The 11,726-nt window shown below is 29.6% G+C and overlaps 2 protein-coding genes across 2 annotated transcripts; one reads left to right on the top strand and one right to left on the bottom strand.

Moving 5' to 3' along the window:
- Window positions 1–266: 266 nt before the first annotated feature.
- MKS88_003871 (mitochondrial cardiolipin synthase) lies at window positions 267–2,195 on the bottom strand (the record flags this gene model as incomplete). The annotated part of the gene is made up of 1 exon (XM_067217002.1): window positions 267–2,195. The coding sequence occupies one exon, from the start codon at window positions 2,193–2,195 to the stop codon at window positions 267–269; it is 1,929 nt and encodes a 642-aa protein (XP_067072680.1).
- A 2,150-nt stretch (window positions 2,196–4,345) lies between these two features.
- On the top strand, window positions 4,346–10,299 carry MKS88_003870 (uncharacterized protein; the record flags this gene model as incomplete). The annotated part of the gene is made up of 9 exons (XM_067217001.1): window positions 4,346–4,450; window positions 4,629–4,737; window positions 5,311–5,463; window positions 5,957–6,056; window positions 6,357–6,504; window positions 7,061–7,196; window positions 7,400–7,566; window positions 7,759–8,181; window positions 8,290–10,299. The coding sequence occupies 9 exons, from the start codon at window positions 4,346–4,348 to the stop codon at window positions 10,297–10,299; spliced, it is 3,351 nt and encodes a 1,116-aa protein (XP_067072679.1).
- Between the last annotated feature and the right edge of the window lie 1,427 nt (window positions 10,300–11,726).

Below are 11,726 nucleotides of genomic sequence, written 5' to 3'. Positions count from 1 at the left end.
AAAATTTCCATTCAATTATACCCTATCTTTATTGACAATTTAAGCAATTTTTAAAAGTGGCATTCTTGGGAAAAGTAAGTAAGCCATATTTTGTTACAGGTCCAAAAGAAATCCATGTGCTATATGCAGCACCCTTTTCCGGTCGGGAAGTAGTGCTACGTGTACTGCACACCTCCATATCATACAGTACATTGTAATACAGTACAATAGAATGCTTCCAGTTCTCTTTCCCTTTCCCGTTCCCTTTCTTCCTAATGACAAGTGTTCTAAAATCCCCACATCATACTTAGTGAAACGTTCTCAATGCAGTTGTCAGTTAAGTACTTGTTGATGATGGCTTTTCGTAGGACAGTTTTTTTGCTGTTGTTAGAAAGTCCATCAAAAATATTTTTCCCTGACAATTTGCCTAAATGATAAGCACAAAAGCTAAACAGAATTTGAAAAATATTCCGATTGAGTATATGTGATAGAGTAATTTCAATACTGTTTTCTCTAACTTTTGTTTTATGTTCATTAATAAATTTATCACAAATTTTTTTATCAAAAATGGAAACCATAACTTCTAAATTTCGTCTTGAGGAAAATCGGTCCCAGTTAAAGGATCCAGTAGCACACCACAAATTGTCAACTACTAAGTTCTTTGCGTGGCAATGTTTATTTTGAAAAAAAAAAAATTGGCTAGTCCCTTTTTTTTTGTTCCTTAAGAATATATGTTCACCCAATTTTTTTTTTTTTTTTACATATTTTATAAAATTCTCAAAGTGCATATTTTTATGTATATGTAGAACATAATTTGTCAGTTTTTTATTCCTATCGTGGTTGAAATTCTCGCAGTCTTTCCTGTTACAGTTATATTTGCAGTTGCAGTTGTAGTTGCAGTTGTAGTTGCAGTTGTAGTTGCAGTTGCAGTTGCAGTTGCAGTTGCAGTTGTAGTTGTAGTTGCAGCTGTAGTTGCAGTTTCCCTTACCACATTTGTTATCCCCCGTGTGTGCCATATCTCCCTCTGCATTTTCCAGTTTATGAAATTTTTTGAGCAGTTTCTTTATTATGTAATACGTTGCTGGTACATCACCTAGTATATCCGAATTACCCGAAAAAAGAAACGATATATGTACCCCATTGTGCAAACAGGAATATAAAGCTCTTCTCAAAAACCCTGGGGGTAGAAAGTAACTAGTTGTAATATAAATATTATTGGATGCTCCATTTCTCAAAACATAATCAAATGTACCTTGTATAGACTTTACTTTTCTAAGGACATTCGACTCTAGTATTTGTACATAACATGGTTCATCTTCATCATTTACATATTTTTTCTGTTTTTCAATAGGACTCCGAGTAATTGATGTATTGGACATCCTTAGAGAGTCTATAAACACATCTGCTAAGTCCTTCACTGCAGGACCCTTCAACTTTATATGCAAGTCGTAGTATTCGAGGCATCTCCTTATATTTCTACCATTACTTCTACCATTACCTTCGCTATTGTTATCCTTGTCTCTTCCCTTCTCATGCAGTTGCATCCGTTGTGCAACATCTTCCTCTCCATTCTGCTGTTCCTCGTTGTCGCAAACAGAAAAGATATCATCCGGAATAACATTCTCTGAAACGTTCATTGAACCACAATAAGCAGCATTATCAACTATAAGAATTTTCCGATGATCACGAAAAAATATAGGTAGCATATTTAAAAAGGAATTTAAAAAGGTATTAAAGAATATAACATGAACATTATTCTCCCTCAATTTCTTTATCCATTTGTTTTTCATTTTTATACTTCCTATATAATCAACCAATAAAATCACATCACATCCTCTTCTTGATGCATTACATAAACTATTAACAACTTTTTCAGCTAACTTGGAGTCATCAAATATATATGTTTCAAACCATACCCTCTTTTTACTTTTATCAATACATTTTAAAATATTATTAAATGCAGAAAATCCATCATTATATATTTTTATTTTATTTCCTTCAGAAACCTTGCCATATTTATTTGCATTTCTTTTTAATATATTTATCCACTTTTTTTGAATTACTTCTTTTTCATTCAAACTACAGTTTAGTTGCTCAATATTTTTATCTACCACCCTGTTAATGTCTACACATTCCTCCTCTTCTATTCCCTCCCCTTTCCTTCTTAAAAATAATTTCGCGTATATTTTTTCCCGTACACTAGGATGGCTTTTCATATATACCTATAGGATCCTTTAAGCCTACGCACAGAGCCATACAAATATATGCGCATATGATGTTAAACAGAAGACCACTGCGCGCGTTAAGAACGGGTATAAGTATGTGTGTATGTACGTGTTTATGTATGTACGTACGTGTTTGTGTATGTACGTACGTGTTTATATGTATACGTATGTGTATATGTATATATGACCGAACACACCTATCCTCATTCCCGAGTAGGTATTCCCTTTTTCCGCAAATTTAAGGGAACAAAAAAATAAAACAATCCTCACTCCAAAGTGCCGCTCAAGCGCGCAATATTAAAAATGCAAAATAACAAAATAATAAAATATATGAATAACACAATAATAAAATGAATGAATAACAAAATAACTAAAAGGAACAAAACGAACAAAACGAACAAAAAGAACTGAAGCGACGAAACAATTCAAAAGCACTTAAAGGCAAAGGTGTATGCGCTTCTTCACTCACACCTTCTTTAAAAAAGTACAAAAAAATTTGAAAAATTTTTATTCCGAATTTTGCTCCTATTGTGTATGCAAATGTTCGATGAGCTCGAAAAAAAAAAAAAAAAAATTCCTTGAAAAGGGAATGACAAAGGTTTGGTGCTTTTTACGCCCTTATAAATGCATACATACATATACTACATAATATATGTATATTCTTTTGTACGCATAGTTTTGGCACTAGTAGTCCCTCATTGAAAATATTTACAGAAGTCCTTAATCATAGTTTCTTTAACTTGGTTGAAAAAGAAAATCCTACAACAACACATTTAAATGCTAAAAATAATAAAGCGACTTTTATTCTTTATACTTGGGGGCTGTTATATAATCCCCTTCCTTTTTTAGCTGGAATGGGAATATATGCAGTCTGTGTTTATATACATATGTGTGCTCATATGTGAGCTACCTTCATAGTAAGGCGCATGCATTAATGGGTAAAATTATTTTTATTGTACTTTCATTTTGCTTTCATTTTAATTTCAATTTAATTTCATTTTGCTTTCATTTTAATTTCATTTTAATTTCAATTTAATTTCATTTTAATTTCCATCTAATTTCATCTTAATTTCATTTTAATTTCATCTTAATTTCATTTTAATTTCAATTTAATTTCAATTTAATTTCAATTTAATTTCATTTTAATTTCAATTTAATTTCATTTTAATTTCAATTTAATTTCATTTTAATTTCAATTTAATTTCATTTTAATTTCAATTTAATTTCATTTTAATTTCAATTTAATTTCATTTTAATTTCTCTTTATTCGCATGCCTTATTGCATATCTTTTGCATACTATTGTCTATGATTCGAATAAAAATGTAAAAATACAAGGATAATCTATTCTTTGAACTTAAAATTTTTTTTTTTTTTTTCTTGAATGTGCGAGAAGGAAACAGTTATTAACACCTCATACTGCACACTGAAAGAAGTGCAAAATGGAAAGTGAAAAATGAAAAGTGAAAATGAAAAATAAAAAGTGAAAAGTGAAAATGAAAAATGAAAAGTGAAAATGAAAAATGAAAAGTGAAAATGAAAAATGAAAAGTGAAAAATGAAAAATGCAAAATGAAAAATGCAAAATAAAAATTATACAAAATGAAAATTATACAAAATAAAAATTATACAATATGAAAATTAGGTAAAATATTCATAATATGCACTGTCCTTATTACATGTCATATTCTCCAAATGCCTTGTAGAAACATGTATTCATTATATTTTTTTACGTAACTTCAAATGGAGCCTCATTTGTATAATATTAAAAGTTATCGTCTATCTGACTATTTAAATAAGAAAAAAAAAAAAAAAGAAAAAGGAAAAGGCGTAAAAACGAATAAATAGAAATAAATATAAAAAGGGTAAATACGAACTAAAAGACGTATATAGGAATAAAAGCACGTGTTGCTCTATTATGCCTGTAGTAGTAACGCGTGAGGCATCTTCATTTTTCACTTTAGCTCAACCGAACAGCTTAAACAAGTTTAAACTTGTTTAAATGAAAATACACGTGTACACAAGGTAGTAGTAATATATATATATATGCACAAAACGTACGGCCTTGTTTTTTTCATACAGTAGAATACTCTCGAAATAGAAATAGAAATAGAAAAAAAAAAAAAAATATATTACTTCCTAAAATGAAACTCCTATTTTTATGCGCCTACCTGTACATACATTTTATTAAAAATGTTATTTCCATCTATGATGACAATTTTGTTTTCACCTTCAAAGACGTGAAAAGGGTAAAATATTAATGAACAATAAGAAAAAAAAATAATAAATATATAAATAAATATATATATATATATATATATATACATTTCGTCACACCAAACTACACCAAATAAAGAGTACATATCTTTAAATTAGTAGTATACTGGAACTTTAAAAACGTAAAAATATATTTCTCTTTCTTCAAAGGTGCACACAAGAAAAAGCACCGTCAAAAAGTTTGAAATAGATATAATTTTAAAGTTCAACACCAAAAAAACTGCAAAGGAATTTTTCTTAACATCACTGATACCTGCGAGTAATACTTTCCCTTTCCGTCTGTTGCATAGGCAGTCGTACGCAAGTATTAAAGTACGCACCTGCACCTGCACGTGTACATGTGTATGTATGTATGTATGTGTTTGCGCACTCATGTAAAAAGAAAGCAACTCATATATTTCCCATTTTACCAATTTTGGGAAAATGCTTAAGAAAACTTACAAATACTTCTATTTAAAAGAGAAGAAACAAATGCGGTGAATGAAAATGTGGAAATTCATCTGAACAGGACAGGAATGAAAGAAAAAGGCAAGGAATGCAACAATGCAGGAAAAAAAAAAAAATACATATATATATATATATGTGTATATGTATATGTATGTATATATATATGTGTATATGTATGTATATATATATATGTGTATATGTATGTATATATATATGTGTATATGTATGTATATGTATATATGTACGTATGTATGTATATGCATATGTGCATGTATATGTGTACATGCGTATTCCAGTCTATATGACCCCGAACATGGACGTGCAACGAATGCTTATTTTCTCCATTTTTTAAATGATGCAAAAACGACATTTCTTCCACCCTTAGACTCCTGTGATTATCTTATAACATCAAAAATGTATCTATTAAAGCTGACCACTGACGAACTTAAAAAATTTAAAATTCATAGACACCCTTTTAAAAATAAAGAGATCACTAAAACTGTGCCACCAGAATATGACTTTTCGGAAAAATCTTTAAGTTATTAAACATATGAGCCTTTCCCCGTTCGCATGTTTTTTCCCTCCATTTGTTTATGCATATGTTCATGTTTACGTATATTCATGTTTACGTATATTCATGTTTCCATATGTTCATGTTTCCGTATGTTCATGTTTCCATATGTTCATGTTTACGTATGTTCATGTTTCCATATGTTCATGTTTACGTATGTTCATGTTTCCGTATGTTCATGTTTACGTATGTTCATGTTTACGTATATTCATGTTTCCGTATGTTCATGTTTACGTATGTTCATGTTTCCGTATGTTCATGTTTACGTATGTTCATGTTTCCGTATGTTCATGTTTACGTATGTTCATGTTTATGTATGTTCATGTTTATGTATGTTCATGTTTACGTATATTCATGTTTATGTGTGTTCATGCTCCTGTCCAAGCTCATGTTTTTATTTTTTATTTTTTTTAAAACCCCGGTAGTCATATTTTTCCCACTTCCTTATCACTTTTAATAGAAAACTTTTTTCCCATTGAGGGAACAATATACCCCTCAAATTATTTGCTAAAGATATCTGTCGAAATTTCAAAGGAGGGGCTAAGTCCCGATGGGGTTTGGTCAGCTTGCAAGAAAGCAATAAGACAAAATATTAAACATACGAAATAGAAGGAACAAAATAAAGAAAAAAAATAAATATGAAAAATAAAAATAGAAATGAAAAATAAAAATAGAAATGAAAAATGAATAATAAAAAATAAAAATGAAATATAAAGAGCACATAATATAAAATACGAAATATAAAGTATAAAATTTTATCTAAAAAATAGAGCACAACGGGTGGTTAAATAAAGTGCAGCAACAACTACCACCTGTTAGACCTGTCTTATGTACATATTTTGTAATAAAATTTTTCACAGGATTCTGTCGATCGCCGAAAGAAATGCTTCTAATGAAGGAAATCAAGTATGTACAATTTACTCTGACAAGATAGCAGAAATATTTTTACAGCAAAGTGCACACAGCAATCTCTTCTTGCTCTACTGTAGCAGTGCCACTAATGCGGAGGTAAGTAAATGTACTCACATGCAAACGTCCGTAAATGCAAACGTCCGTAAATGCAAACGTCCGTAAATGCAAACGTCCGTAAATGCAAACATACGTAAATGCTAACATACGTAAATACGAACATACGTACATACATATACACGTAACTACTAACATATGTAAATACTAACATATGTAAATACTAACATATGTAAATACTAACATACGTAAATACAAACATACGTACATACATATATACGTAACTACTAATATATGTAAATACTAACATACGTAAATACAAACATACGTACATACATATATACGTAACTACTAATATATGTAAATACAAACATACGTACATACATATATACGTAACTACTAATATATGTAAATACTAATATATGTAAATACTAACATACGTAAATACGAACATACGTACATGCATATATACGTAACTACTAACACATGTAAATACTAGCATACGTACTTACATGCGTCCTCATTTGGGCCTATGCTGCACGGGTGTATGCCCCAACGAATGGAAATTTTCTTCGAAATATTTGTTTACTCTTTGAAGCTCCTAAATTTAGTTCAAGATATGAGGAAAAGTTTCCATGTTCAACTAAGTGCAAGTAAGACATTTTTCGGAGCACATGACTCGACTTATACTATTCAGATGAACTTGGATCAAATTGCGGCGGACTTGAAAACTGGTTAAAAGTTAAAGAATATGAACTTGTTCATATAAATATGCTCATGTAATTCGGCATGTGAAGGTGAAAGTGAATATGAATGGGCTTGTGCATGCAAATGAACATGCGCATACATATATATATATATATATATACTTACATACATCCGTGCATATGTACACATTTGTGCAAGTATGTTTCCCCTCCTGTTTCCCTTTTTTAAGACAAAGTAATGATCAGCATAAAGCTTCCAATAGATTTATGCTACTCTAATTCCTGCTTCAATGCAAATTTTGAAAATCCGTGCTTAAATATAAAAGCAAATCCTTTTGAACAGTGCTCTTACACGTTTAGAAGTCATAAATTTCTCTTGAGATCGAAAAGGAATGAGGTGCTTTTCTTTGAAAATATGCATTGCCCTACAACAAAGGGTTTCCCACATTGATATACAAGTCTGTGCGTACATATACATATGGACATGTATACGCGCGCAAACACATACATACACATGTTCATACATACAATAAAATGAGCGCGTATAATTCCCTATTCATGTATCTTTTCCTTGTTTGACCCACTGAAGGAGATAAGTGGTAAATTGGAAGTGCTCATTGAAAATATTAACAACCCCTTGATCGATCTGGAAAGTGAAAAAAACTGGATAATTAATGTTTACACAGTTGATACTGTCAACTTTTCTATGAGCAAGGAACACAAAGAAATACTAGAAAGGGTATCACATGACGTATGCTCCAAAAATTTTATAAACAGATTCGTAGACAAATTTTCGGACAACATCACTTGGGTAAAATCCCACATAGCTGTGTCTCCTACCCCTCGTTTGATTCCCCTCAAGGTGGAGGTAATAACGCGTTTAAGAAAAAAAAAAAAAAAAAAAAAGGCCAAAAATAGACCTAAGATGGATCAAAAAAAAGGCCAGAGAGATACCGAAAAAATGATACGATGCCAAAATGATGAAATACCAGATGAGCAAATTCTCAGTCCTGTTGGCAGAAAGAAAAAAAATTTACGATCCTATGCATTCACGTGCCTTTCTTCTTTTTTGAGGCTTCTTTTACTTTTTTTTTTTTTTTTTTTTTTTTTCCTACGGCAGCCGATGAACGCCCACGGTTTGCTGGAAAACCCGCTGGTCCTAAGCCTCAAACTGAATTTCTCAATAGGGCATATTTTTAACAAATGCCTAGTTGAGCTTCAATCTATTCACAGGTTTACGTCCGCCATTACAAAGAGTGAAAACAGACTAAACATTTACAACCACAGTTTAATATTACCAAACTCTCTATACAAACCGGTAGAAGAGGATGAACACAAATTACAGATTGAAGCAAATTTAATAAAAAACAATGATGTCATACAATTTGCAATAGATGTAAAGAAGTATCAAAATAATGAATACTGGAAATGTACTCTTAGTTGTTTAAATAAAGAAGGTAAATATGTAAAGGAGGCACAGACTTTATTTGTTTATCCTATAGAGAATAAAAAAATATATATAAGTAATTTATATTATAAAGAAAAAGTGGAAGATAATAAATATATCTTTTATTTGGATTTATTCATTTATGATGAGAAAGAGATCGACATCAAGTTGACATTCCTTCCTCCTTCTTCTGCTACTAACAGTATTCCTATTAGCGGAAAAACTTCGACAAAGGTACAACTCACTGATACATGTGATGCTTTTATGTATACCTCCTGTTACAATTTGGTTTTTCATGAATGCTCAAATAAAGCGGAAGAAAAACATATTATATACCAAATGAATTCATACAAATCATCTAACAAACATTCTACAATACAATTTCCGCTAATAATTCCAAAAGAAGTAAAGGAATTCAATTTGCTATTCGAAGTAGACATAAAAAATAATCCAAGGAACGTTAAAAAAATTATGCATATTGATGTAGAAAAGGTACTAACGCATAATGCAAAAACTCCTTGCATAAATGACTTAGTTTCAGTATTAAAAAAATATGAAAAATATGAATCTCATTTATTTCTTTTATTTAAAGCTGTTAATTGTCATAATATATACCAACCCTTTTTAACTAATTTTCAAAATAATGCAAATTTTTTTGCAAAAACAGCCCCCTCAGAGTCTTTTGAAAAATTTACTTTTCAAAAAACGTATAAACAAGTATTTCCAATTAATTATGAATCAATATCACAAAAACTTTTTGACAAAAATATTATTAGTATTATTACAATAGTTTTAATTGATGATGCATTTTTTTTTAATTCCTTCATGTCATCAAAAAAAAAAATTGTTTTTGAATATTTAAAAAAAAATATTTTCTTCCCTTATAATAAATATTATGTAGTCCATTATTCAAATAATAATGTTCTAATAAATTTATATAAATATATCGATGCTGGAAATGTCAAAATTGACATAGTACAAAAATCATCAGAAATAAATAATTTACTTGCTGCTTTGGATAAAACAATTTCCTTTGCAGAAGATATAAAAGAAAAAGAAAAACATTCTTATATGAACAGTGAATATAGCATTTTATTATTTACAGATACAAAAGGAGTGCAAAATGTTAAAGCAGCTACAAATAAATATATAAAAAAAGACGATGATATAAATAAAAGTTTTTCAAGAATATACGTTGTATCCTTAGAACAAGGGGATTATTACACTACTAACAAGGATAAATTTAGTGAGTCCATTCAAAATGTGGATGATATGTATATATACAACAAGAGAACAAGGGAAGGACAGATAGGCAACGTGATAGACGGAACGGTGGGAGACGAGAACAAAGACAATATTCTTTTTTTTTCATTTCATAAGTATATTACTGATGAACAGCTGACGATTCACTATGCCAAATCTATATTAGAAGACTACATCCTTTTGCACACACAGGTTTATAAAACCTCCTGGTATTTAATTGGTATATGTAGATATAACATTATGAGAGACAGTATAACAAAAAGAAAATTGCATTTATATTATGTCGATAAAAATATTAAAACTGTTACTTATACAATATCTAAGGATGAAACAAAAAAAGTCTTTGACAATTCCTCCTTGTCTTCTTTTCAAGATATGTGCAACATCTTCACTCAGCTACAGCTCCTGGGGTACAAGTAAACACCCTCCACTTTTCTTTTTCTTTTTTTTTAAAGTCCCAACAAGTGCTCCACATAAACGGCAAATGTAGGAACATGTGCTGGTTTAAAATAAATTAAAATATGGCAAAGTAGAACGAAGAGCAGTAAATAGACAAAGTAGAACGAAGAGCAGTAAATAGACAAAGTAGAACGAAGAGCAGTAAATAGACAAAGTAGAACGAAGCGGAGTAAAAAGGCAAAGTAGAACGAAGCGGAGTAAAAAGGCAAAGTAGAACGAAACTGAACAATATGGGGTAAACTCGAATAATTCGCTTAAAATGCAAACAGAACATAATTACGAATTATACGTAAAACATAACGCTCCCATTTTTGTTGATTACTTTCCTGTTGTTATTTTTAATAACACACGGAATATGACTACTTCTATGGAGCACATATTTACTAATTAGGAAAAATTTGGGCAAAAAAAAAAAAAAAAAAGATATGACCTGTACATGTGTTTATACCTATTATAATATACACATATGTTCGTTCGAAAAAAAGAAAAGGAAAAAAAAAAATAGCTAGCTCAATTTTTTTTATTTTCTAGCCATAAAAATTATATTATATTATGTATAGTTTTATTTTATTTTATTTTTTTTATTTTATTTTTATTTTATTTTTATTTTTATTTTATTTTTATTTTTATTATTATTTATTTTATTTTTTTATTGATTTATCACTATTTGGAAAACCCCGTGTGCAATTTTTCCCTCTGTACATATTTGAGCACTTATTTGTATATGCTTCTTGCAGTTTGACAAACATTCCCCCAGATAACTCCCTCTTTTCTTATTCTATTTTAATTTATCTTAATTTACTTTATTTTACCTTTTCAATGTGAACATTTATTTGAATTAATTATTTCTAACCGTTTCACGGTTCACCATTGAACATGAATTATCATTCCCCCTGTTTTACCATAGATCTCTGATTTCCCAATAAGAACAGGATATACATGAATGCACACGTACATACGTTTTTGTATCTTCGCAAATTTAACGTATCTCCTTCACATTACTGCGATAATGTATTTATTTTAAAATACAAGCAAAACTACTTAAAAAAGACAAACATGAATTACGTCAAATGTTAGTAAAAAGTTAATAGATATAACTTTGACGGAGAATGAGGCAAAAAAAAAAAAAAAAAGATATATATATATATATATATATACATAAGTATGTACATCTTTTCCTCATGGTTTTTAATTTTCTGTGTAGTCTTGTTATTTCTTTTATATACTATTTCAAAAATGATAAGATAATTTTCAATAAAATTGTAAATGTCCGTACTTTTTTTTCTTTTTTTAATGCCTAACCTTTTTATCTTTACTGATTTACAGCTTTATTCATTTTCACATGATATACATTGTTGTACACACTATTTTGGGTACTTGATTTTCTA

This window comes from Plasmodium brasilianum, chromosome 11 (assembly GCF_023973825.1).
Source record: "Plasmodium brasilianum strain Bolivian I chromosome 11, whole genome shotgun sequence".
Classification (NCBI taxonomy): Eukaryota; Apicomplexa; class Aconoidasida; order Haemosporida; family Plasmodiidae; genus Plasmodium; species Plasmodium brasilianum.
The sequence above is the reverse complement of the archived record's forward strand: the minus strand, read 5'-3'. Positions and strand labels throughout refer to the sequence as shown.